Consider the following 26228-nt stretch of genomic DNA (forward strand, 5'->3'; position numbering starts at 1 on the left):
TTGATTAGACTTAAAAGGCCTTGTAACAAGAGATTGTTAGCCATTTTTGTGCTGTTTTTCCTGCATGCAGTCTGGTGCAGAGAGTGCTGAAGTTTTGATAAGATAACAATAAACAGAAGCTGAAGACCAAAAAATTCCAATGCATCTCTGGTTCCTGACACAGAATTGCTCCAGGAGGGTCTCCCCTGCCAGGGGAGCCCCCAGGGAGTTGCCCAACTTGGGGCCCACAAACTCACAACGGAAGGGTTAGAGTTGGAAGAAACCTTAAGGACCATCCAATTCCACCCCCTGAGGGACACGTTCCGCTATCCCAGGCTGCTCCAAGCCCCAGTGTCCAACCCGGCCTTGGGCACTGCCAGGGATCCGGGGGCAGCCGCAGGCAACTCTGGGCAACTGCCAGGGCCTCATCGCTCTCAAGTGAGAAGGATTCCTTCCCACTAGCGCACCCAGCCCCGCGCTGTGGCAGCGGGAGCCATTTCCCCCGTCCCGTCCCGTCCCTCCGCCCGTGTCCCCGGTCCCGCCCCAGCTCTGCGGGCGCTTTCTCCTCCCGTTCCCGACCTCCCCAAGATGGCGGCGGCCCTCCCCTCACGCGCCCTGCCCGCCATGGCGGCCGGCGGCGGCCCCGCCCCTTCCCCTGACCTCCGCAGCATGGCGGCGCTCGCTGACGGCGGTCCCGACATGGCGGGCGGCGCGGGGCCGCGCCCGGAGCCAGGCCGTGTGGTGGAGGCGCTGGAGCTGCTGCTGGGGCCGCCCAGTGATGGCGACAGCGCTGCCGAGCCCGGCCCGGAGCCCTCCCTGTGCCCGGAGACGCTGCGCAGGAACGCGGCGGCGCTGGAGGAGCGGCTGTCACGGGCAGCGGGCTGGGCCGCGCTGCGCGAGCTCCGGGCGGCCGTGCTGTCCCGGGCGCCCGCGCTGGCGGCCGGGGCGGCGGGCGCGGAGCCGGGCTGGGCGGCGGCCTGCGGGCTGCTGGCGCTGCTGCTGTGCCTCAAGGAGCGCCTGGCCGCGCTCGCCGCCGGCCCCGCCACCCCCGCCGCCGCCCCCGGGGCGCCGCCGCCGCCCGGCGCCGACACGCTGAGCGTGGGGCAGGAGCGGGCGGTGCGGCGGGCGCTGCGGGCCGCCGTGGGGCTGGGGCTGCTGCCGCACCTGCCGCCGGGGCTCGGGCCGGGCCCAGGGCTCGGGCCGCCGCCCGGCACCCGCGGGCCCCGGCTGTTCGCCGCCGTGGCCGCGCTGGTCGAGCTGGCCCGGCTGCCGGCCCTGGGCGCCCCGCTGCTCGCCCGGCACCTCCGTCTGCTCCTCTGCGGGCTCTGCGGGCTGGGACACGGCCCCGCCGCCCTCTGCCAGGTCCGTGCGACACTCGCAGCCCGTGTCCCCGCTCCCCGGTGGTGGTGTGCGTGTCCAGCCCGCTCCTCAGGCGGTTCCTGCCGTGTCCTGCCCGCCGTGCCCCATGTGAGAGAAGGAACAGGAGGCACGGAGCCCGCCGAGGAGCTGCAGGGCACCGGCACACCGTCGGGACCGGGGCTTCAGTGCCCAGCCAAGCTGTTCTCAGCAGCCCTGGTATGTTTTGTTCCAGGGTGTTTCGGAAGCGGAGCGAGCGCAGTGCCGGGAAGCCCTGAGGGACATCCTGGACCGTGTTTACCAGCCGCTGGCGGTGCAGGAGCTGCTCGTCCTGCAGGGACAGCCCAAGCAGGTACCCGGGGCCATCCCCGGCACGGGGCTGTCAGGGTCCGTACCCCCGTGGCTCCCACACGCCGAGGATGCTGCTCTTCTGGAAATGTTCTTACACCTTAAAAACCAGTCCCCAGCGCTGGCGAGGCTGCTGGGTGTGTGTCATTCCAGCCCTGCTGTGCAGGAGCAGGGTGTGGGTGTGTCAGGGACTGTCATCGCCGCACGTGCCACCTTGGCTTGGCACCCGCATCTGCCGTGCCCGGCCAAGCACAGCTCCTCCAAACCTCACCTTTCCCACTCGGGGGATGACACAGGCAACCTGCTGCTCTTTGGGGCTGTTCCAAAGCATCCTGGGGAGGAGGAGATGGGGAATCTCTTTACGTGTTGTTTTAGTAAAGCCCCCATGGGGTAATGCCCTTAAAAGAATCATGGAATCCCGGAATGGCTTGGCCTGGAAGGGAACTCAAAGTTCATCTCATTCCACACCCTATCATGGGCAGGGATACTCTCCACTATCCCAGGTTGCTCCAAGCCCCGTCCAGCCTGGCTTTGGACACTTCCAGAGATGGAATAGCATGCTAAGCACCTGAGGGCTGACCTCTCTCATTAATTCCTGGTTTGCTTTGTGCCACTGGATGAAGCAGCAGTTCAAAGCCTGTTTCCTGCGCTCTCTGTCAGAGCACGGGCTGTTTGCCCAGAGGTGGGCTTGGCACAGGTGTGTGCAAGCACGCTCCTTACCTGCTCCTTTGCTCCCTTGCAGAGGTGTCCGAGCTCCGGGGCAGCTCCGGCCTGGCTGCGGCGGCTGTGCGGGCACCTGCTCTCCGAGAGGCTGCTGAGGCCTGGCGGGGTGCAGGCCGTGGTTCGGGGGGTCTTGGAGGGCACAGACGGTGAGTGGGGGGCCCTGGGTCCCAGCATGACAGATTCAGAGGTGTCTTGAGACAGTTCATCCCATGAGAGGCCCAGAAGAGCCGAGCCACAAGAGCTGGGTGTAGAGGCTGGCTTGTGCCAGGCTGAGGTGACGTGGTGACACACAGACTTTGCCTCTGACTGCGCTGAGCTCCCAGACTGCTCTAGTTTGGGATACAAGTATGTTAGAGGGCCACACTGAAAGGCTCCAGGCCTGTTTGTGCCTCGATGGGGTCACACACTGTGTGTGTCCAGAGTGGGATCAGTCCTGGGGAGTGCCCTGTCCCAGTGCCAGCGTGGTGGGAGCCGTGTTGGGCACTGGCCTGTGTGAGCTGTAGGGACAGTGAGACCCATCCCATCCCCTGTGCTCCATGTCCTGCCAGGGAAGAGGAAGCTGTTGCTCTCCACAAGCTGAATCCTACAGGTTTTAGTGCCAAAATCTCATCTGGCCAACTCCAACCATCCAAGCACAACCTCTCCCCAACTTTTGGCTCACCCACCTGGCTGTAGGAGTTGTTTTCCATTATCAGAGCTCTTGGACAGCAATTTCCCCCTTTCTGTCCTTAAGTTCAGGTGTCTCCTGAAAGAGCAATAAAAGCTCAAAATGCAATTTTTGGCTAGGAACACCTGGCTTCAGCCAGAGCTGTCCGTGGGTCGGAGCTGACCTGGGATTTCTGCTGCTGTCGTAGGTGGTGCTGGTGCTGAAGCAGCAGCTCTGGACTGGAGGAAATGCGATGCAGTTGGGAAGATCCTGGCTGCCTGCCCACAGCAGTGCCTGTCCCTCGAGGACTACTACAGACAGGTGTGCCCCCAGGTAGGTCCCTCGTCCCCTCTGCCAGGGAGTGCAGAGCCAGCTCTCAGCTTGGGGAGTGCTGGGGCTCTTCCTTTTGCTTGAGTGTGGCCTGGCTCAAGCCAGGAGATGTTTTTCTGGCAGTAGGACGTTTCCACTCTTGAATTTTCCATGTTGTATTGAAATGCTGGATGATGATGTCTGCTCACACGAGGTACTTGGCACTGTGCTACACAGAGCTCCATGTGTAGCTCTTACTTCTAGCTTTTGGCTCTGGGAGTGGGGCAGGCTCCTGGTTTGAGCCCTGCGTGTGTGGGAAGGACACTGGCTCTTTCACACATGGAATGTCATGCCAGCTGCCCAGCAAAGCAGCACATGGGTGGCTCCTTGGCTGCTGCGAGGCGCCAGGCTGTCCCCTCTGAGGGGTCGCTGATCCTTGTTTCTTTTTCCTTGCAGATTCTGGACTTGCTGCACATCCAGGACAAAGTGGCAGCGCGGCAGTTCCAGCGTGTGGCCACCACCACGCTGCTCACCATGGCCAGGGAGCAGCCACAGCTGGCAGAGAGGCACCTGCTCCAGCCCCTGCTGGCACCGCTCCGACGCTGCTCCGAGGCCGCAGGTACCTCCCTGGATTGGGGAAGGGTCTGGTTTTGCTCCTCACTGTTTTTTGTCATTCCATCTGAGTTTTCTCAGGCCAGCAGCCAGGCAGGGGAGTGTGGCAGCCCAGCTCTCTGTGCTGACCCTGTCAGTTTGTCTGGGTACACCGTATTTACCCCTACTTGAGTCCAGTCACTGCAGCGTGGGAGCTGAGCAGTTTGCCTCTGCCCCGTGCTCCTTGGGAACCTCTCCCAGTCTGACATCCTTGTTTTGGGCTTCCAGACGGAAGCTATTGGTTCCCCACGCTGACCAGCAGCTCTCTGGGGGATCATCCATCATGGAGTTGTGGTCTGTGTTGATTTCCATGTCTCCTTGGGGGCTTGCGACACTACAGCACAATTAGTATGGCTAATGAGGGCTGGTCTGCTCCCATGGGGAGGGAAGGGAGCTGTGGAACTGCTTTTGGGTGCAGGGAATGGTGGGGCAGTTCTGCTGCTGGGGGCTTTGGGATGTTTTTGGGGGCTCACGTCTCTGCCCTTTGCTTTCAGTGCTGGCACTGGAGGATTTGACAGCAGGGGCCGTGCTGGTGCCAGAGGCAGAGCTGGGCAGCTGTGTGGAAGATGTGCTCAAGGTACCGTGTCTGCTTTGGGTGGGAAAAAGGGCTGGTTTGAGACCTGGTGAGCAGTTCAGTGTGTGTTGGGCCACACAAACCCAGTGTCTCCTGCAGTCATGCTCAGTTGTCTGGTTTTCATCTGCAGGAGTACCCCAGCCTCCACACGGGCTGTGCCAGGGCCTCACCACCCTCACAGGGGGGGATTCCTTCCCAGTATCCCATTCAATGCATCCTCTTGCAGTTGGAAGTTATTGCTCCTTGTCCTGTCACTCCAGGCCCTTGTCCAAAACCCTCTCCAGCCCTCTTGGAGCCCCCTTAGGCACTGTAAGGAGCTCTAAGCTTTCCTTGGAGCACAGATCTTGGTTCTTGCCTTTGAGGGATTGGTGAGGTCTATCCTTGTGCTTCCTGTGAAGTATGAGTGTTTTTTGTGGGGGACTCTCCTGTGACACCTCCCCTCATAACTCCATTTCCTGCCATTCCCACCGGTAACCCCAGTGCCACACTGCATGCTCCAGCAGCTTCCTGCTCCACGTTCCAACCCAGAAGGACATCTCCAGTCCAGGAATTCAAATTTCAGAAGCTGGTGACTTGCTTCCTGGCATGCCCCGAGGCAGGCTAAGCTCTTAAATGCTGGGATTGTTGTCTATTTTCCCAGTAATGATCTGTTGTAACTGGCTGGCAGGCAGAGACCAGTCTGGAGGGCTGCTCCCTCCCAGAGCAGTGCTGGGGGGGGTTGGGGTGGGTCCTTCCTTAATGGCAGAGCACTAGGGGCCTGACAGCAGCCAGATTAGTGAGGGGACCCCAGGTTTGGGGGTAGGTTTCTTGCCTAACAAGTGTCATTTGATGCTTAGTGAGAAACCATCCTTGGGGCTTCATCGGGAGGCTTTGTGTACACAAGGGTCTGGGGAGGAGGAATGGCTCCGTGGGGATTAGCACGTGAAAACAGGTCTGTGTGCATCAATGGAGCAGGGCAGGGCCCTGTGGGGACCATTTCTCAGCCTCCTGGGAGGGTGCTGGATGAGGTGGAGGAGAGGAGGAGGGCTCTGCAATCACCCCAGAGCCCCTATAGCCCCCTCAACAGCCTCTACAATCCCCCCAAGAGCCTCTGCAACCCCCCCTCGAGCCTCCACAGCATCCCCAGAGCCCCTGTAATATCCCCCTGAGCACCAACAACATTCCCAGAGCCCCTGCAGTCCCCCACCCTGAGCCTGAGCAGCCCAGTGTCTCAGCTCAGCACCCACTAGCCCAGCTGCCCTGCTCGTGACTGATCTCTATATTTGAGATTTACAGTAATTCAGTGAAGATTTGCTCATTCCAGGGGGCCTGTTGCATCCCTGGGTAAGGCAGGACCTTACTCCTAAAGAGCAGACTTCACAAAAAGCTGCCTGCAACCTTCCTGTAGCTTGGAGCCCTGCTGTGGTTAAGCAAATGCTTGGAGAAAGACGGTGCTGAAGGCGGGTTTTAATAGGGAATGTGGCATAATCAGGGAAGACAGCCTCCAGACTGAAGGAAGAGGCTGAGAGCCCTCCACCATCCTCCCTGATAGCTTCCCTGAGCACAGACGTGTTCTGAGCTCCCCTCTGCCCCGTGCAGGTGTTTGACTCCCCTCCCTGTGCCCCTCTCTCCGTAGGTGTATGTGGTTGGGAATGACAGCTCGAGCCTGCTGCTGGGATCCTTACAGTCAGTCCTGGGAGTGGTGTTTTCCCTCTATTCCTTCGCCAAGCAGAATGTGTCATACTTACGGTAAGGGAGGGTTTGTACTCTGCTTCTGCTGGGGTTTCATCTGCTGGGCTCTGCCCACCTCCAGCAGCCACGCTCAGGGCACAGGCAGGAGCAGAGATCCACCTTCTCATCCCAAAGCACTCTTGTTCCAAGCAGGCAGTAACCACAGGCAGGGCACACGACCTCACTGGCAGCCCGTGCCCGAGGAAGCTGTTCTCTTGTTAGTTTTTGTCTTCCCTGAAGCCAGGATGTTCTGTGTAGAGGTGAGCGTGCCCTCGGGGAGCAGCGGGTGGCTCTGCCAGGAGCAGGGATTGTGGTTGTCCATGGATGGAGGTAGTGATGCTGGAAACTGGATGGAGGGATCTACAAATAGCATAAAAGCTGGAAAAACAGTTTAAGCAGTGCCTCTTGGAAGTACAGGGTCTGGGATCACTCTCCTCTGGTACAATCAGGACCTGCCTCCTGGCAGCTGATCCCCCATGCCATGCCCATACTGGTGTACAATGGGAAGCACCACACGTGCTGTCATGGCAGGGACAGGGGTGACCAGGTGCTGGCTGTCCTCTCTCCTTGGTCCCCCCAGGCTTTCCCTGGAGTTAGGACCAGCCTGGTGAAAACATTCCTGGTGGGGTTACACAGTGCTCTGGTGATCCTGGCGTGTGGAGGCTTTCCCTAAAAGGTGTGTGTAGACACAGTCTCTGCTGTTTAATATTAAAGGCCTCGTTAATCACTTCAAAGAGCAGTGAGTGCCGTGACAAGTTGGTGGAACGCGCCAAGTTCACGCTGCTGCTGGGCCAGCAGTCGCTGCTTCCTTTGCTAAGGAATTTGGCAGGGATGACTGAACCCACAGCTGCCTGGAAGTGTTCGGGTTTCCAGACCCCTGGCACGGCCCAGTGCGGCTGCTTCACCTCATTAACCTGCTTCTTTCCTTGGCAGGGCTCCCCGTGCCACCTCAGTGCTCCCATCTCCTTCCTCCTCTCCCTTGGCACTGCCACCCAGCCCTTGTCACCTCGGCGTGAGGCGCAGGCAGGGCGTGCCAAGGGTGTTCACAGTGCTTCCTTGCCAGCCTGAAGTGTGGAGGAACCCAAATCCTTCCATCTGGGAGCGCCAGAAGGGCAGGATGTGCTGCTGATTCCCTTAGAAACAGGCACAAATGCTTTCACTGCCAGAGCCAGGAGCTGGAGCATCCCAAGGAGAGCCCGTGGCTGCTCGGGAGCACTCCAGTCATGTCCCTCATCCCAAAACATGCAGGGAAGGTGCAGTGGGCAGAGCGGTGTCACCACTGGCTCCTTTCTCCTTGACAGCTCCCCGTGCCAGGACATCCTGCTGTGGTTCCTGGAGAAGGCAGAGCGGGAGCAGTCCCTGGCTGTGCTGGAAGGCCTGGCAGGGCTGAGCAGCCACGTGCCCACCCTACACCCACAGTGCCAGCTCCGTGTGGGCAGCGAGGGCGGTGCTGCCATCGTCGCGGAGGAAACCATCAGGTGAGTGCTGTGGGACAGTCCCTGGGTCACTCAGCACACCCAGGGCTCTCCAGGGAAGCCTGGCAGAGAGCCTGGGCAAAGCCAGAGCCATCCCACAGGGTCTCATCCCTTCGAGCTTGGGCAGGTGACATTTCCACATAGCCCACAGAGCCAACACAGCCCCCAAGTTCCCTGGACATGGTGCAGAGATCTGACTTCCAGCTCCAAATGCATCACGCTCCACCTGAGCATTGGTGTGCACTCTGCCTGCCTGCACAGTGCCTGGGAAGGGGATGTACATTTCCAATCTCAACACCCCCCAAATTCAGCTTGCAACCTCCAGCCCGAGCCTGTCTGGTGACACAGTGAGCAGAGTCCCTGGGGCACAGGTGGCACAGTCACAACACAGACTGTGGCAGTGCCAGCGTCGCGGAGCAGCCACGGAGCTCCTCTGGCGCGGGCAGATGGCCTCTAAGTGGAGACAGAGCTGGCCATGCTGGGAATTAACTGCAGCCTTTAGTCTCCAGCCACACCAGCTGGGATGTCCTGCAGCAGGAGGCTGGGTTTAAAGAGAGGGGCTGTGAGCTGGCAGGAGGGCCAGGGCAGCACTGTGGGGCTGGCAGAGGCACAGCTGTGCCCAGGGGTGTGCTGGAAGCTGGGAGCATCTGCAGCAAAATCCCCACAAATACATTTGGTTTGGCTTCTTTTCAAGCTTTTCCTGACCTGAGTTAGAATTACAGGCGTTTTTTTGGATTGGAAAAGACCTTGAAGCTCATCTTGTTCTGCCCCATGCCATGGGCAGGAACACCTTCCACTATCTCAGGTTGCTCCAAGTCCAGTCCAGCCTGGCCTGGGTCACTTCCAAGGATGGGGCAGCCACAGCTTCTCTGGGCAACCTGTGCCAGGGCCTCCCCACCCTCACAGTGAAGGATTCTTTCCCATTATCCCATCTAACTCACCTTCGGTCAGTGGGAAGCCATTCCCCCTTGTCATGTCACTCCATGCCCTTACTCAAAGTCCCTCTCCAGCCTTTTTATAAACTCTCTTTAGGTACTGGAGGACCAGAATTAGAAGCAGCTCTGCCTTGCTTAAACTGGGACTACTTTAAAATTATTCCATACTGGCTCTGGCTCTGCCCATGCCCTTGCTGCCACGGCTCTGACCACTGCCTAACTTACCCAGCACTAATCCTGTTATTTATGGGCTCATGGTTTCTGTTAATGAGTGCAGGTTAGTTAATAAGCAGAGCCCAAATTACCTGGGCAATGTTTGGCTCAGCTGCCTCCAGGCTCTGCTGGGAAGTGCTGGGAAGGAAGGCTTCCAGGGAAATGCAGACTGGGATTTCACCATGCCCTGGAGTCTGGGTGTCAGGGGGTTCTGGGTGTGTGTTGGTGACACAGTGACCTGTTCCAGCGATGAAGATGAGGCCCTGTACCAGAAGATCTCCTTGGAGCAGTGCCATGTGGAGAGCCTGGTGGAGCTCCTGTCCCACTGCCAGAAGAGTGGTCTGGCTGGAGACTTCTTCATCCACTGCCTGAAGGTGAGGGCAGCCATCCCCTGGCTGGAGCATACCTGCGGGAAGGGATTCCCTGGACAAGCAGAAGGCAAAAGAGGGATCATCCCCCTGTGTGTCCTGGGGTATGGCATGTGCTGGAGCAGCTCTGTGTGCTGGCTGGGAAGCCAAGGAGTGGGAGCAGCCCTGTCCCTGAAAGGGTTAAACCTCATCCTCCCCCTGGGTTGTTTTAACTACAGGAGCATGTTTGAAGTGTGTTGGAGGCTGGGAATAATCCCTGTTGCTTCCTTGGCTCTAGAAGAGGGGCCCCATACCTGCTTCCTTTGATCTCACTTGGAGCCCCCCACAGTTCCCTCCAGGCCTGGGTTGGACTGGGATTCTGTGCCCCAGCCCATAGTCACGGGAGGGGATAGGGATGGGACACCCAGGAGCTGTGGACAGCTCTCAGAAATCTTCATCTACCAGCTGGAAGGAGGTGGTGGTGTGAGGAGTCACCTGGCATTCCTGGCCCGGTGTTTAACCACTGCCTCGCCGTGCCTGCGCTCCCTTCCCGGCAGGAGCTGACTCAGGTGGCTGCGGAGGACGAGGCGGCTCCAAACCCAGCTGTGGAGCCTGGAGGGAGTTTGCTGGAGCTGGAGCAGTACCAGGCCAGGCAGGGGAGGAAGCTGCTGGTCCTGCAGCTGGTGGCCGCGCTGTGCGAGGGCGTCTCTGACACCGTGTTCACTGACATTGTGCAGGTTGGTCGTGGCAAAGCCCGGGGTGATTGGCTGAACGCTGCCAGGAGCAGAGGCTGAAGGAGTTGGGATTGCTCAGCCTGGGGAAGAGAAGGGTCCAGAGTGACCTGTAGAGAGACTGCCAGTCCTTAAAGGAGCTCCAAGAGAGCTGGAGAGGGACTTTTACAAGGGCCTGGAGTGACAGGATAAAGGGGAATGGCTTCCTCCTGACAGAGGGCAGGGCTAGAAGGGGTACAGTGAAGAAATTCCTCCCTGTGAGAGTGGTGAGGCCCTGGCACAGGTTGTCCAGAGAAGTAACCGTGCCATTCCTGGAAGTACCCAAGGCCAGGTTGGATGGGAGCAACCTCGTTGACGTAACTGTGCTCCTACATTCATGAATGGGCAGTGCCAGATTTATTAAATATTGTAATTTCAAAGGCCACTGGTGCCCCTTGACCCTGGTCCCAAAAAGGATTTTTAAAATCTTCCCCCCTGAGCCTGTCCTGCATGGGGTCGGTCGGGAAGGCAGCTGGACACCGAGGGCAGCGTGGCATTCCCTTCTGGATCCCCTGCAGATCCCCTGCAGATCCGGTGGCTTTGAACTTCCTCATCCTGTGTTTTATTGCTGTGTTTCCCCCAGTGCCCCAGCCATGCCAGCTCCCCGTGCTGCCGTGGGCAGGGGCGGTCGCGGCTCAGGCAGGTTTCCTCACGTTTCCTTCGGGACAAAGGAGCCTTTGTGTGCTCAGCAGCAGAGGGGACACGGCCAGCGGCGCTTTGTCCCCACCTGCCTCCCATCACACCCACCCGCCGGGCCGGAGAGTCGCGCTGGGAAACGGGGAAGGGTTTTGCCAGGTTTCAGGGTCCAGCCGGGAGTCTGGGATAAAAACCCACCACCAAAGAAATCCAGACAAAAAATCCATTCTTCTCCTGCCTGGGGTTGTGTTTCAGCGAGGCCCCGGGCTGGGACAGGGACAGGCTTTGAGCAGGTTCTGCAGTGTGGGGTTCCCTGGGGCGTTTGGGGGGCCCTAATGGGGTGGAAGTGAGTGGGATCCATCCTTGCAAAGCTGGAGCCCAGGAGCAGCAGCTGCTGTGCCCCCCCCCCCCTCACTGCACATTTATTTTATTTACATACTCTCCTCCATAACCAAGGTCAACTTGATTTCCTCACTGCACCAAGGATTCTCTCCTCCTGCCTGAGACACAACTGTGCCCCAGTGTTTTATTTTTCTTTTTTTTTTTTCCATCCCACTTAAATTTTTTTTCTATATTATTTTTTTTAAGTTTTCATTTTTCTCAGTTGCAATCTACTGTTATTTATTCACAATTTTCCTTTATTTTTATATTAAATATAACTTCAACCCCTCCAGCTTGTGTGTCACTGTGTTGTGAGAGCAAATATTCAATTTTTTTTTACTTACTTGCTGTTTGATGGAATTTCTTCTCTGGAATAATTATCCCAGCAGGTACCTGAGCCTTTTATGCAGCGTTTTCCAAAGCCTTTTTCCACAGCCTCCCTCCTTGCTTAAGGGATGTGCTTAAGGAATCTGGCAGCTGAGGAGGAAATGCTGCCTGCACCCAGTGCCCTGGGGGTGGAAGTTTGGAATTTGGTGCAAGAGGACCTTGTTGTCCTCGCACTTTGTTTTCTGAAATAGGAACACAATAATTCCTCCTTTGTTGCAACACACCTCTTAGGTAGGAGTGACCCTGATCCAAACCCTTCCCAGGCTTGTCTGGGAGAAGATAAGGCATGGAGACATCAACTCCCTAATTTCAGGATCTGTTAGGAAGGCAGGAAGTCTGTGGGATCAAAGGTGTTGGTGCCAAGTCTGGAGAAGGCCAATGCCAACCAGGCAGGATCGTTACACGTGGAATAAAAATATTGTGGGAAAAATCCCAAAGTAAGTGAGAACACAGGAAATGGCTCAGCTGGAGTGTCAGCTGTGCAGGGTAAGGGGGAGGCTGGTAGGGAGAATTGTAGACAGGGGCTGGTGCTCCTTGGCTCTGGGATTTCTAAGCCTTTACCCAGGGCAATTCCATACAGACCCACCTTGAGCTTCCCTTTGGGACTATCCCAGTTGCCTTCCCAGCTTCCATCCCATGGTGGAGCCAGCCAGCCCCAGGGGGGCTTCTGCTGCTGAGAGACCCCACCAGTTTGACCATCACCTTGTCCCAGTTATGGACGTGACTTGGCTAAGCCCACACTGGGATTGGGGTAGCGGCAACAGGATGAAAATGGGAAGGGTTTCACAGAATTACAGAATCACAGAGTATTCTGAATTAGAAGGGACCCACAGAGATCACTGAGTCCTGCTGCTGGCCCTGCACAGACACCCCAGCAATCCCACCCTGTGCATCCCTGAGAGCGGTGTCCGAACGCTATGGAATTGTGCTGGAGAGCTGCATGGGATGGGGAGGCTGGTTTGTATGGAATTGTGCTGGAGAGCTGCATGGGATGGGGAGGCTGGTTTGTATGGAATTGTGCTGGAGAGCTGCATGGGATGGGGAGGCTGGTTTGTATGGAATTGTGCTGGAGAGCTGCATGGGATGGGGAGGCTGGTTTGTATGGAATTGTGCTGGAGAGCTGCATGGGATGGGGAGGCTGGTTTGTATGGAATTGTGCTGGAGAGCTGCATGGGATGGGGAAGCTCGTTTGTATGGAATTGTGCTGGAGAGCTGCATGGGATGGGGAAGCTCGTTTGTATGGAATTGTGCTGGAGAGCTGCGTGGGACGGGGAGGCTTGGCTGGGCACAGAGGCAGTGGGAGCTGAGGGGAGCTGGCCCGGGGTGTCCCTGCTGCTGACGGCTGTTCCCTTGGCAGGTGCAGGAGTTCCTGGCGGCCGTGCTGCAGCGGGCCTGCGCCCACCCTGCGCAGGGCCCCGGCGCGGCGGCCGAGGCGCAGACCCTCGCCATGGCCATGGGGCTGGTGGCCGCCGTGCTCGGCGGGGCCGTCCAGGTGAGGGGCGAAGCTGGGTGGGTGTGGGGCGGGGGGCTGGCACTGCCACGCCCAGCCGAGGGTGCCCTGGCTTGGGGTCCCTGCTTGGTCGCAGCCTCTAGATAGATACAGAGACATAGATACATAATTTTTTTCCTTTGGGGCAGTGCCAGGGTGCTGACCAAGGATTCAGTCAGAGCAGGGCACCCCCAAGAGCCCAATTAATTAATTTATAATCTCTCCTAAAAAGGCACTGACACAGCAGTGCAGTCACATCCAGCATCTTTAAATACCAGCACTGCACCCTCTGCATCCCTACACGGTCACAGACTCCGGCTGCAGAGCATTGTGAACTTCCCATGCGGGCTGTACCCTTGAAAATCCCCTCAGACTTTTATATTTACATTTTTATACATATTTATATTGTTATTTATATCTCTCAGTTACCTTGTAATACTTATATATGTGTATATATATATATATATATATATATATATGACCTCTGTGTCACTCAGTGGAGCTGCCATGGGAAGCAATGGCACATCCATTAATGTGCTGCCATCACTGAGCTGCTGGCGTTGTTTCACCACTGGATTTGCCCTAAGGAAGATCCAGCTGTTAACAGAAAAAAGATAATTTATTGTCTCTTATTGCTAAATTTCTAATACTGGGAAAAGAACTGTAGTTGAAGAGAAGTTAAAGCCAGAGTCTTGTGGCTGCAGTGGGCCCCTCCCAGGCAAGATCCTGCTCCCACTTTTGCATTAATGGGAGTGATATAATTTGGAAAATGGAATGTGAAAGGTTTTGGAAGCAGCTACAGAGCTGATTGGGTTTCAGCAGGCGAAGGGTTTTATGCAATCGTCCAAAATCTCTGCTAAAGCACCCTTTTTCAGGCTTCACATCCCAGATTTTAGCAGTTAAATCCAGATTAGGGCAAGATCTTCTCCAGCTCAGGACAGGTCATGGCTGCTGTGCTGGGAGCATCCTTCCAGGCAGGACTGATGGCAAGTCTGGCACAGTGCTGGTGGGAGGGATGTCCCTGGCTTGGTCCCCATACTCAGACACTGCTGTTCCTCAGGTTCATGCGCTTCCCATCTTCTCCTGTGGCTGCTGCCAGGGCTGGGATTGGCGCTGAGCAAAGAGGAGCTCGAGATGCCTGGAGCACAGCTCCCGAGCTGGGGATGGGGCTCTGGAGCTCCTCACCCCCATGCCCACCCTCCTGGGAGCATCCCAGGGAGTGACCCCTCGTTACATTGCTGCCAGCGCTGCTCCTCTCCCTCCACAGCTCAAGTCCAGCGATTTTGCGGTGCTGAAGCGGCTGGTGCCGTTGCTGGAGGAGCTGTCCCGCACCTACCCCGAGCCCCTCACCCAGGAGCTGGCCTCGGACCTGCGCATCGCCATCTGCACCCACGGCGCCTGTTCCCCCGGCACGCTGGGCGCCGCCGCCGACGGCGTGCTGGGCAGGAAGCCGGGCACGGCGGCACGGAGCCCTGCTGGCAGAGCCCCCAGCCCCCCGGCGCCGCGGCACGGGCACGGCAGCCCCTCGGCTCACAGGGAGAGGAGCAAGGAGCAGAGCACGCGCCGGGAGCCCAGCGCCTCTCCAGCCCCACGTGCCGACAGCCCGGCCCCGGCTGGGCTCCAGGAGCTGCTGGTGTCAGCCTACGACCCCCAGCCCCCCAGCCGGGCGGCTGCCCTGCGCCGCCTCGCCAGCCTGGTCACCCAGAGGGATCCAGAGGCAATTCGGCTTCAGGAGAAGCTGCTGCAGGTACCAGGCTCTTGCTGTGGTCCCTGTCCCTTGCCTTGGTCCCTTGTCCCGTGCTGTGTCCCCCACCAGCAGAGCTGGTGCTGAGCAGGCCATCAGCCTGGAGATGGTCACGGTTATTGGAGTCCTCTGGCCTTGCTGGCCCAGCCCAGGGTCCCTGCTGATGGCACTTTCCTTCCTTCCAGGTGTTCCTGGAGAATGTGCAGCACGAGGACGCCTTTGTCTACCTCTCAGCCATCCAAGGTGAGCAGTGCCTGTCGGGCCGAGTGCCAGCCCTTTGTCAGGGAAGGTTTTGTGCTGTAGAGGCTCTGCGCCCTGGGAGTGAAGAGCAGGAGAGCCATTGCCAGGCTGAGGGCTCGGCATCTCCTGCCCTCCCAGATTGTGGCTTTGTGCTGTTCCATCAAGCCCGGGGCCACGTGTGGGCTCTATGCCGAGTTCCTGAAGCTGGAGACTTCATCTCCCTGGAACTGGTCACCATCCCTCTGCCAGGTCTGTGCCACAGGCTGGGGCTGCAGTTCTAGTACAGCGTGGGCACAGCCCTGGCACCCACAGAGGGTTCTGTTCAGCTGAGGCTGGCAGAGGAGCAGGATATGGGGGACCCACTGGTGCTCCCTCAGGGCTCTGCCAAGGTGGCAGCTCCTGAGTACTCACACCCTTTCCCAGGAAACCCTCGGGTCAGTGCTTGCCCCAGCACGCTCGGCACGGCCCCACAGCACCGGGCTGGCCCGTGGGATCTGCAGGCAGGTGCTTCCGCACTGGTGACGCGTGTGTCCTGTGTGACAGTGGATGGTCACAGTCCCCTGGGTTCCGTGGAGGGGACGTGCCATTCCCTTGGCCCACGGCAGTGCTGGCACCGCTGCCGTTGGGTTGGTAACCTTTGGCAGCAGCTGGGAAAGGAGTTCTTGCTGTGCTTCCCGCTGCCTGTACGGTCTTGAGAGGGATGGGTCTGTCCTTGCCCACGGCTGGAGCACAAAGGCTGTAACCGTCCCGGTGATTAATGCCGGTGCAGCTGCCGTGCGTTTGGTGATTAACCCTGATGCGGTTCCTTTGCAGCACTGACTCACCCGGCCCGTGGCAGTGGCACCTGTGCCATGCCGAGCCGTGCCGTGCCAAGCACAGGGCTGGGGGCCATGCCACACAGGTCCCCATATCCCGCTTGCTCCCTGTCACAGCAGCAGGGCCGGGGCTGCACCGGTGCTTGTGGCACCGCTGGGTTTCATGGAGCCGGACTCCAGTGATGTATTCCTGATGTGCTGGCCATCACACCTGGAGTCCTGGGGTCAGTTCTGGGCCCCTCGTGACACGACAGTCATTGAGGGGCTGGAGTGTGTTCAGGGGAGGGCACTGGAGGTGGAGAAGGGTCTGATCCCTGCGTCTGGGATATGATCTCTCATCAACCCCAGGGAGATGCAGTGGGCATGCAGCACGCACTGGCTCCTGCTCCCAGCCTGGGCCAGGTAAATCCAGCAGGGACAGAGACTGACTGCACCATGTGCTGATGGCTAAGAGCTGGGAGCAGTGACCAGACCCTGTGCCCAAGCATTGGCTGCAGTTCCCAGCTGCCCCCAGTGCAGCAAGTCCTCACTGGGTCAAAGGGCATCACCCAGCAGCAGCGAGTGGACCCCTGCTGCCAACTGCTAAATTACTGATTTTCCAGTTTTTCTTCCCTCCAGGCATTGCCCTGCTCTCCAGTGAGTATCCAGAGCGGATTCTGCCCGTCCTGCTGGCACAGTACGAGTGCCCAGCACAGGGCACAGAGGACACCATGGCCGCTGTCACCAGGATGAAGCTGGGCGAGGTGCTGATGCGTGTCACCCGGGCGCTGGGTGAGTCCGTGGCCGTGGGCATGGCACTGCCCGCTGCCAGCAGCCACAGCACCACTTGGCCTCACCATTACCAGGGGGGAAGCCCACAGGGGACTTCTGTTGTCAGAAGGTGAGAGGGGTCTGAAAGCCAAAGAGAAGCTGGCTGGGGTTTGCCAGCAGCAGGAGCGGGATGACGGGTCCTGCCAGCAGCCCGCCATCCCCTCGGTCAGCAGCACCGCGCTTGGAGACTGCCGGGAAGCGCCCGGACACGCCAGGCTCAGAGGTAGAAGCTGGATGATGCCTTTCTGGCATCTGCTGTTGGGGCACGTCCTAAAATGCCTTGCCTGACTCTGTGGAGGAGGCCTGGCCAGCGGGAGCACACAGCTGGAGCTGTACACGGCCAGGGAGGTGGCAGCAGTGCTGGGGCAGCCAGGCAGAGCTCCCTGGTCACCGGGTGGGCACTGTGTGCCTTGGCTGGGGATGCCCCTGAAGAGCCAGGATCCCCTGAACCCCGGGACTGTGACTCTCCCGTGGCCTGTGCCACATTCCCTGGCACCAGTGTCATCCCTGGGCTCTGCCAGCTGTAGCATCAGTGCCTGGCTGTGCCACCATCCGTCCTCGCTGCTGGGATGGGTGCAGGGCATCCCACTGTGTCCTGTGGGGCTCCAGTGATCAGCTCAGAGCCCCTCAGCCCCAGATCTCCCCGGGCGATGTCCGTGTGTCTGGTTGCCCTTGGCAGCTGCCCTGGGGATGGTGGCACATCCTGCACCGCGCTCTCCCCGCTCGCCGTGGTGCCGCGGGCAGCTGCCCCTGCACGTCCCGGCTCGCTGGCATATTTATAGAACAAATTGCACCGAGTTGTTTCTGTTGCAAAGCTTCAGCATCTGAGAGCAAGGATTTATCCAGCACTTCCAGGATCGCTCCACAGCTCTCTGTGGCTCTGAGCTCTCCTGCTCTGCCAAGAGACTACCATGCCTCCCTCCTGCCCTGTGCCCATCCCTGTTTTCTGTCCCACTGGAGTGGCTTCCACTATCTAGGAGGGGAAAGGAAGTGTTGCATGCCCCTTCTGTAGCCATCTGGCACAGAGGCTGGTGCACTGCTGGCTTTGGAGGGGATCCCACTCGGATCACCCTGCCCTGCTCATACTGCTGTGATTCCAAGTCCTGGGATGCAGGCACAGAGCATGATATATTCCCAGCAAGTCCTTGGCATCACAGCACTGCCCTGTGCTCCCCCACCCTGTGCCAGCCCCCAGCCCTGAGCCCCCACGTGCAGGGTGGTGGGGGGCTTCCACTGCCCCCAAGGATCATTCCTGTCTCCACACCCTGGAGCATCCCAAGGCATCCACCCCACTGCCTCCATCTGCTGCCGGACACCATTGTCCAAGGAGTTTCTAGAGCTTGAGAGAGCTGGAAAAACATAGAACTCACAGGCCAGCTGGCCTTCTGGAGCGTTCTTTCCAGCCCTCAAGGCTCTGCCCGGCAGGAGGTGTGTCCACACCGTGGGGCACACAGCTGCTCAGCTCCTGTGGGATGACCACACTCCCGGGATGGTTGTGGATGCTGAGCACGGGCGTGAGCTCTCATTAGCAGCTCACACATCCACAGCGCCTCTGCGTGCTAATTGGGGCAGGGGATTGGGTGTGGATGGTGTTGGGAATTCGAGATTCACACTTGGTGTGTTTGCAGGACTGTGAGTAAACCCCATGGGAGGACTGGAACGTGCCAAAGAGCCCCAAGTTCTGTGCCATGGGCTGTGTGCTGGGGGGCACAAGCCACACTCCAGATGTTGCATCCAGCTGTTCAGTGGTGCTGCAAGGCAGATGCCCAACCCATCTGTTCTCAAAGGAGCCAGGGCTTTGGCAAGGAAAGGTGAGCCTTTCCATGCTGGTGACACGCAGCTCTGCTCTCCCTTGCAGGGGACATGGTGTTCCAGCACCGCGAGCCGCTGATCCGGGCCTTCCTGCGGGGCGCCCGGGATCCCGACAGTGCCCTGAGGGCCAGCAGCCTCTCCAACCTGGGCGAGCTCTGCCAGCACCTGGGCTTCCAGCTGGGCTCCATCATCCAGGAGGTACCGGCTCCATCCTTCCCCTGACCCTGCCTGGGGAGCATGGGGCCTCTCCTTAACGAGCGCATTTGTTAGCACATGGTTGGGCTGCTGAGGACCTGGAAATGGGACATTTCCATATGGAAACGAGACATTTCCATAAAGGACATGAGTGATAATTGCTGATACTGTGGAGTATGAAAGTCATGGCGCCTGAAGCAAACACTAGGGAGGTTCTAGCCCTGATTTTTAGGTACGTGCTCCACCCGTGGCAGCCATTGCCAGAGGAGACCTGGGGGCACAGGTGGTGCCTGCCAGAGACACCTCCCGCTTAATGACACCTTGTTACTCTCCCGTTGTCTTAATTATCAGTATCGGTATCATCAGTATCACGGAGCTGGCCCTCACCCGCCCTGGCTGCAGGCTGTGGGTGAGATACACCTTCAGGAGCTGCTGGGAGATCCCACTGGGGCAACTCCCAGGGGCCCAGCAGCCCTGGAGGCGATGGGTCTGTGCCCCGAGGCAGCCAGAGCTTCACACTCCCCACACCCCCCGGTGCTCCTGGAGTGAGACATCAGGGGTTTGGCACTCGGGCTGCTCCCCTCAGTTCCCAGTGGATCCCAGCAGTTGATGTGATGCCAGGGAGCCACACGCTGCTATTTTGGGAAGGTGCGAGCTCTGCTAATTCTCCCGGCTGTCACTGCCGGGGTTTAATTAGATTCCTTTGGCTCTGCCTGATTGTTATACAGACTCTTATACAGCTTCCTGAGGCATCCGTGTGCCGCCTGGCCCTGGTGGGAGCTGCTCAGAGCCCGCGCCCAGCAGGGCATGAGGGTCCCATCCTCATCATCCTCATCATCCTCATTCTTGGGACATGGCCAGCACATCAGTGGCTGCTCCGATGGGATGCCCTGCATCTCTCAGTCCCTGATGATGCCCCCCTGCCCTGTCCCCACAGGTCACCTGCTGTGTGACGGCCATAGCCCGGACGGACCCCGAGGCTGAAGTGCGAAGGGCCGCTGTGCACGTGGTGGTGCTGCTGCTGCGGGGGCTGAGTGAGAAGGTCACTGAGGTGGGTCAGCCCCTGCTTGTCCCTGGGGCAGGGACAGCCCCCAGGGGGCTCCTGGGCATACCCTGGGGCAGCCCGTGCTCTGTAGGGGCTGCAGGGCTCATTCCCAAGCGGCTTCCAGGGAGAGTCCCCAGGGACTGAGATGCCCAATTTGGGCATCTCATACTAAAGGGTTCCCTCATCCCACTAAAGGGATGCTGGGGAAGGGGGGCTTTGTGGGGGCGTCCCTCTGAGCTGCTGGGCTGTGCCGTGGACAGTGCCATGCCGTGCTGGGGGCAGTGCCAGCTCTTGGGAGCTGTGGGAGTTGTTCATCACTGATTTGACTTGGAAATGCCCGGTTCTTCCACCACTGTGGCCTCCCTCCGCAGTTCCCAGTAACGAGCGTGTTGGGACTCAGCTCCCATGGGGGAAACAGCCAGTTCCCCAGGGGAATCCCCACAGCTGGGATCCCGGCATGCCCCGCTGCCCCTGGGCTGAAGGATCACCACAATGTGCTGCTGCCATGTGGGGAAACTGAGTCACGGGGGGGCCGAGGCTGCGGCCGGCGGTGGCGGCGGTTGGTGCCGCGGTGTCCTGGCACCGGCAGCGCCGGGGGAAGGGGCAGCCCCGCGCCTGCCGGGGCTCGCCGCGGGGCGGTGCTGACGCCGGCCCCGCCCGCCGTGCCGTGCCCAGGTGCTGCGGGACGTGCTGCGGGACCTGTACCGCCTGCTGAAGCACGTGGCCGCGGCCGAGCGCGACGCCGCGACGGTGCTGCACGCACAGCTGGCGCTGGAGGAGCTGGACACGGCCATGAGGAGGGTCCTGTTCCCCCCGCAGACACTGGAGAAGAAGATCGTGGTGCTGCCATAGTGGGGCTGAGCCCGTGGAAATGAACTGGTCCTGCTCTGGGGTCAGGGGCAGCAGCCCCCCCAGGGAAGGGCTTGCCCTGCCCTCCGGGATGCCGGAGGGGAGGGGAACCTCGCTGGGACGGGGTGTGGGATTAAACAGAGACTTGCTCAGCCCTGTGTCCGTGATGTCTGCGGGGCCACGCAAAGCTCACGGGTGCCATCATGGTCATGTCCCAGACCCTGTGTCCTGTGGAAGGGTGGGCATCACCCCCAGGGTGAGCCCCGAGTTGGGCAAGCAGCTGGCAGGGCCAGTGCTTCAGGCTCCCTTTGGCTAGGCAGCACCAAATGTGTGGCTGTCCCCGAGGGGAGTCAGGAGGGAGGGGGGCTCCGCTGTCTGCACCCCCAGAGTGGAATTCTGTGGCCCCTCCTTGGCGCTGTACTCACACCACAGGAATGCTGAAGAGTCTGGGGGCTCCCTCACCACAGGGTCTGAGGACGGGCCCCTCTGGTGTGGCACCAAGAGCCCCTCCATGCTGAGGAGGGGCTAAGAGACCCTGCAGGGTACCTGGCTGGGACCACACCACTGACCACTCATGTGCTCAGGGATACCCCAACATCAGAGTCACCTCCTCCCTCCAGGCAGGGCAGTCCCCGTGAGTGCTGCAGCACCATGGGCCCCATTCCTGCACTGGGAGTTGCTGCAGACCCACAGTGTGGGGGGAGCAGTGTCCTCAGGGACCCAGCTTGGTGGCCCCCCTCACTCCCCTGGCTCTGGGCAGCCCAGCCCCACCGTGCACAGCCCCAGGAGCCCATTTCCCAGCTGCCCTGTGTCCTGCCAAATGTGGGGCATCCAGCACCCCATTTCCCTGCAAGGCTGGGAGTCCTGGCCATGTCCCCACCTGGGCTGCTCCTGCTGCAGGGATCCCCTTTCCCAGCTCCGGGTGCTTGGAGTCTCCGAGCCCAATCCCAGCATTACCTCACACCCAGCTCCCAGCACAGCAGGACGTGGCTGGGGTGAGGAACCCAAATGTGCTGAATTTGAGCCCCGAGTCGGGGCCGTGCCTCCTACAGACTCAGAATGGCCCCTGCAGGAGCTGGTTGTCCCCTGCCATCGGGCCGGCACAGGGGACAAGGTGCTGCTGTCCCCGGGATGACCCTGGTCCTGCCCTGGCACCCACCAGCCACGGGGACAGGGTGACACGGGTGGCTTATGCCACGGGGCGACACGGTGGCACAGGAAGGTGACACGTGGGTGTCATGAGAGGGGTCTCAAGAGCGGGGCGGGGGAAGATGGAGTGGCCGGTCCCTGTCCCTCCCCGGTCACTGTTTTGGGGGTGACACCTTCCCGGTGTTCCCGGTGCCTCCCTGCACCCCGAGCGCGTGCCGGGGGTCCCTGGGCTGGCTCCGCGCCCTGCCCGCACCTGATGCCGGTGCCGGTGATGGTGATGCCGGTTCCGGTGCAGCACCAGAGCCGCTGCCGGTGCTGCCGGTATAGCAGCTGTGCCATGATGTCTGTGATGGTGTCAGTGCCGGCGCAGCACCGGTGCTGCTGATGCCGGTGCCGCCGGTGCCGCCGGTGCCGGTCATCACTCCCGCAGTGCGGGGCTGGGGCCGGTGCCAGGTACTGCCGGTGCGGGGCGGGTTCCCGGGGGTTGCGGGCGGAGCTGGAGCCGGTGCCGGTGCTGGTGCCGGGGGCGGTGCCGGCGGTGCCGGTGCCGGTGCCGGTGCCGGGCGGGGCCCCCGCGGGCTGCGGGCGGTGCCGGCCCCGCCGCGGTATAAAGGGGCCGCACGGGCCGGGCCGGGCGCACAGCGGCGGCGGCGGGTGCGGAGCGGCGGCACCACCACCAGCACCGGCACCTCCACGGTGAGTCCCGGTCCCTCCTTCTCCGTCCCGGCCCGCTGGTGGCGGCTCGGGGTGCCCCCGCGGTGCTGTGAGACCGGCAGCACCGGAGGCTGCGGGGCCGGGGGTAACGGGCAGTCGGGAGCGCCGGGGGCTGCGGGACCGGGAGGAGCCGGGAGCGCCGGGGGCTGCGGGACCGGGGGAAAGCCGGAGGGGGCCGCTCGGGAGGTGCCGCCGGGGGTCCCTGGGGCTGGCTCCGCACCCCGCCCGCACCCCCGCACGTGCTCGTGCACCCCCGCCCTGCCCGCACCCCCTGCCCGCGTCCCGGTGCACCTCCGCAGTCCCGTCCTGCCCGCGCTGCTCGTCCCATCCCGCAGCGGGGTGGGGGTGTGGCTGCTGCCATCCCCGCGGCCGGGGGTCCCACCGCACGCGCTCTGCTGGAGGAGGACTCCGCGCGGCCGAGATTTCCCCGGGGACACCCCGGTCCCTGCCATCCCCGTGCCCTTCCCTGTCCTCCAGCCCAGCCGTCGCCTGCGAGCAGCCGTGCTCCTGCTTGGGAGGATGGGGGGGTGCTGGCACGGTCCTCAGTGGGGTACTTGGAGGAGCTGGACACCTCACCTGGCACCACACACAGTGGGGTGTGTGGGACCCCCGCACCTCCTCTGGCCCCGTGGAGGCACTGGGAAGGTGTCACTCCCAAACCAGTGACCGGTGAGGGACGGGGTGGCCGTGGGGCAGCAGAGGAGCAGGGCCACCCCGCTTTTGCGTTCTGGGTGACATGATGGGGAGGATGTCCCCCTGCCCTGATGGTGCCCCATGTCCCCCCAGATGCCAGGGAGCCTCTCCACGGCCCTGCGTGTCGTGGGGACCAGCCTCTTCGCCGTGGCGGTGCTGGGGGGAATCCTGGCCGCCTACGTCACAGGGTACCAGTTCATCCACACGGAGAAGCACTACCTCTCCTTCGGGCTCTACGGGGCCATCCTGGGGCTGCACCTCTTCATCCAGAGCCTCTTCGCCTTCCTGGAGCACCGGCGCATGCGGGGCGAGGGGCAGCCGGTGCGGCCGGGGCGCTCGGTGGCCCTCTGCATCGCCGCCTTCCAGGAGGATCCCGACTACCTGACCAAGTGCCTACGCTCCGTCAAGCGCATCTCCTTCCCTGACCTCAAAGTGGTGATGGTGGTGGACGGGAATGGCCCCGATGACACCTACATGCTGGACATCTTCCACGACGTGATGGGCTCCGAGCACTCCGGCAGCTACATCTGGAGGAGCAACTTCCACGCGTGGGGCGAGGGGGAGACGGAGGCCGGGCTGCGGGAAGGGCTGGCCCGTGTTCAGGCACTGGTCCGCAGCAACACCTACTCCTGCATCCTCCAGAAGTGGGGCGGGAAGCGGGAGGTGATGTACACGGCCTTCCGGGCGCTCGGAGACTCCGTGGACTATATCCAGGTGCACGCATGGGCTGGGGGACGTGGGCAGTGAGCGTCCTGGGCAGAGGGGCTGTGGGTGGAACGGGAGCAGCCCCGGGAATCCCCAGTAGCAGCTGGGTGCCTGGCACCGGATCTGGCCCCATGCACTGGCCAAGAGCCACCGGGGCTGGGGGCCACTGGCACTGGGGTGGCTGAGGTGTTGACTGCTGCCCACACCGCTGCCCATGGGTGTCCCATCACCTCCTCAGCACATGGCCTGCTGTGGTGTCATCCCGTGGGGCAGTGTGGCAAGGGGTGCAAGGTGGTGGCTGGGACACGTCCTCCCTCAGTGCCAGCAGCCAGAGATGGGTGTCCTGGGCGGCGGTGCCCCAGTACCACCGGGTGCTCTGCTCCCCTCCGTTGCCTGCCGGTCTCCGGGGCTCTGCCTGGTCTCGCCGTCCGTGGCTCAGGCTTGCCTGGCTGTGGGCTGGGCTGTCTGCCGGGCGCGCGTGGGCGGCGGGAGCGGGGCTCGACATTCCCTCTGCCCCCAGGTGTGTGACTCAGACACGGTGCTGGACCCCGCCTGCACCGCCGAGATGCTCCGCATCCTGGAGGCCGACCCCCATGTCGGCGGCGTCGGCGGCGACGTCCAGGTACCCTGGCACGAGGGAGGGCACTGCCGGGGCGGCGAGGGCAGGGCCGGGGGCCCCAGGGGGCTGCAGCACTGCCGGGGCTCACGTCCATCCCCTCCCCAGATCCTGAACAAGTACGACTCGTGGCTCTCCTTCCTGAGCAGCGTGCGGTATTGGATGGCCTTCAACGTGGAGCGCGCGTGCCAGTCGTACTTCGGCTGCGTGCAGTGCATCAGCGGCCCCCTGGGCATGTACCGCAACGCGCTGCTGCAGCAGTTCCTCGAGGACTGGTACCACCAGACCTTCCTGGGCAGCAAGTGCAGCTTCGGGGACGACCGGCACCTCACCAACCGCGTGCTCAGCCTGGGCTACCGGACCAAGTACACGGCTCGCTCCAAGTGCCTGACGGAGACGCCCACGCGGTACCTGCGCTGGCTCAACCAGCAGACCCGCTGGAGCAAGTCCTACTTCCGCGAGTGGCTCTACAACGCGCTCTGGTTCCACAAGCATCACCTCTGGATGACCTACGAGTCGGTGGTCACCGGCTTCTTCCCCTTCTTCCTCATCGCCACCGTCATCCAGCTCTTCTACCGCGGCCGTGTCTGGAACATCCTCCTGTTCCTGCTGACGGTGCAGCTGGTGGGTGTCATCAAGGCCACCTACGCCTGCTTCCTGCGTGGCAACGCCGAGATGATCTTCATGTCCCTCTATGCCCTCCTCTACATGTCCAGCCTGCTGCCCGCCAAAATCTTCGCCATTGCCACCATCAACAAGTCGGGCTGGGGCACCTCAGGGCGCCGCACCATTGTGGTGAACTTCGTGGGGCTGCTGCCAGTGTCGGTGTGGGTGGCGGTGCTGCTGGGCGGGCTGGCCTACACCGCCTACAGCCAGGACCTCTTCAGCGAGACCGAGGTGGCCTTCCTCGTCTCAGGTGCCATCCTCTATGCCTGCTACTGGGTGGCCCTGATCACCCTCTACCTGGCCATCGTTGCCCGCCGCTGCGGCAAGAGGCAGGAGCAGTGCGGGCTGGTTTTCACTGAGGTCTGACCATGGGGTGGTCCTGTGCAAGGGTCATCCCACGTGCCATGGCGATCCGATGTGTCAGGGTAATCACCTCCGTCCCCTCTTCCCCATCCTGGAACCACCAGGTGCTGGGGTGATCCCACATGCTGGAGTGAACACCCCCAGTCCCCTTTTCCCCAGTCCTGGAGCTGCTGGGCAGCGCTGAGCGCTCCCGACCCTTGGCATTTCTCATCAGATCTTGAAATCTTGCTTTTTTTTTTTTTTTTTTTCTTTATTAAGATGTAAACTTTTCCTATATTTTCATTTTTCCATCCCAAGCTGGCCACAGCGAAGCTGAGCCAGGGCTGCCCATCACCCAGCCAGGTGCTGCCAGCTACATCCCAGCTGTGCCCTATGGAGCATCCAGGTGTGGAGCGCTGCTGGCCGCGCTCCCCGCACCCCACTCCAGAATTTCCCACCCTCCGGTGCTTTTTACAGGGATTTCAGTCCCACCTCCGTGGTGCTACAGCACTTCCCACCCCCAGGACACACAGACTCCGTCAGCACGGTGCTGGCACTGCTGGCTGGTGCTGCCTCTGCCCCACGGCTGCGTGCGGGCACGTACCCACGGGCAGCCCCCCCAGGCCTTTCGGGGGGTCTGGCTGCTCCAGGAGGGCAGCGGGGTCCTTCAGCTTTGCCAAAGAGCCAAGGGGGGGATCCTGGCATGGAGAGACTGGGAAAACTGGGGGGGGCTGTGTGCTGGCCAGAGCGTTGCTGGAGACCCTTTGGGGCCACGTCATGCTCTGGCCGACCCACGGCCCCATCACTCCCACCCCGCTGCCTTCCCAGCAGTGGGAAGATTTAGGCAAGGTGCTTCCCAACTTCCCCCTCCCCAGGGAATTCACCTGTGGGTCCTTTTTTCAGG

The 26228-nt window shown here is 61.0% G+C and overlaps 2 protein-coding genes across 2 annotated transcripts; both read left to right on the forward strand.

Moving 5' to 3' along the window:
* Positions 1 to 648: 648 nt before the first annotated feature.
* Positions 649 to 20591, forward strand: TANGO6 (transport and golgi organization 6 homolog). Its single transcript, XM_053952413.1, has 17 exons — positions 649 to 1341; positions 1571 to 1687; positions 2426 to 2552; positions 3261 to 3385; positions 3818 to 3980; positions 4507 to 4589; positions 6202 to 6314; positions 7598 to 7774; positions 9167 to 9293; positions 9824 to 10003; positions 12798 to 12932; positions 14197 to 14676; positions 14859 to 14916; positions 16347 to 16499; positions 18397 to 18548; positions 19483 to 19596; positions 20266 to 20591. Exons 1-17 carry the CDS (start codon positions 649 to 651, stop codon positions 20440 to 20442), a joined length of 3174 nt encoding a protein of 1057 aa, XP_053808388.1. The 3' UTR covers positions 20443 to 20591.
* A 2497-nt stretch (positions 20592 to 23088) lies between these two features.
* HAS3 (hyaluronan synthase 3) lies at positions 23089 to 25900 on the forward strand. The gene is made up of 3 exons (XM_053953006.1): positions 23089 to 23709; positions 24221 to 24322; positions 24425 to 25900. The coding sequence occupies exons 1-3, from the start codon at positions 23089 to 23091 to the stop codon at positions 25346 to 25348; spliced, it is 1647 nt and encodes a 548-aa protein (XP_053808981.1). The 3' UTR covers positions 25349 to 25900.
* The last annotated feature ends 328 nt before the right edge of the window (positions 25901 to 26228 follow it).

This window comes from Vidua chalybeata, chromosome 11, assembly GCF_026979565.1.
Source record: "Vidua chalybeata isolate OUT-0048 chromosome 11, bVidCha1 merged haplotype, whole genome shotgun sequence".
Classification (NCBI taxonomy): Eukaryota; Metazoa; Chordata; class Aves; order Passeriformes; family Viduidae; genus Vidua; species Vidua chalybeata.

Bases quoted from the DNA above. Each gene is read 5' to 3' on its own strand.
- HAS3 (XM_053953006.1), top strand. From the start codon at position 23,089: ATGCCAGGGAGCCTCTCCACGGCCCTGCGTGTCGTGGGGACCAGCCTC. The intron at 23,710-24,220 runs GTGCACGCATGG...CTCTGCCCCCAG, and splicing joins ACTCCGTGGACTATATCCAG to GTGTGTGACTCAGACACGGT. The intron at 24,323-24,424 runs GTACCCTGGCAC...TCCCCTCCCCAG, and splicing joins GCGTCGGCGGCGACGTCCAG to ATCCTGAACAAGTACGACTC.
- TANGO6 (XM_053952413.1), top strand. From the start codon at position 649: ATGGCGGCGCTCGCTGACGGCGGTCCCGACATGGCGGGCGGCGCGGGG. The intron at 3,981-4,506 runs GTACCTCCCTGG...CTTTGCTTTCAG, and splicing joins ACGCTGCTCCGAGGCCGCAG to TGCTGGCACTGGAGGATTTG. The intron at 10,004-12,797 runs GTTGGTCGTGGC...TTCCCTTGGCAG, and splicing joins TGTTCACTGACATTGTGCAG to GTGCAGGAGTTCCTGGCGGC.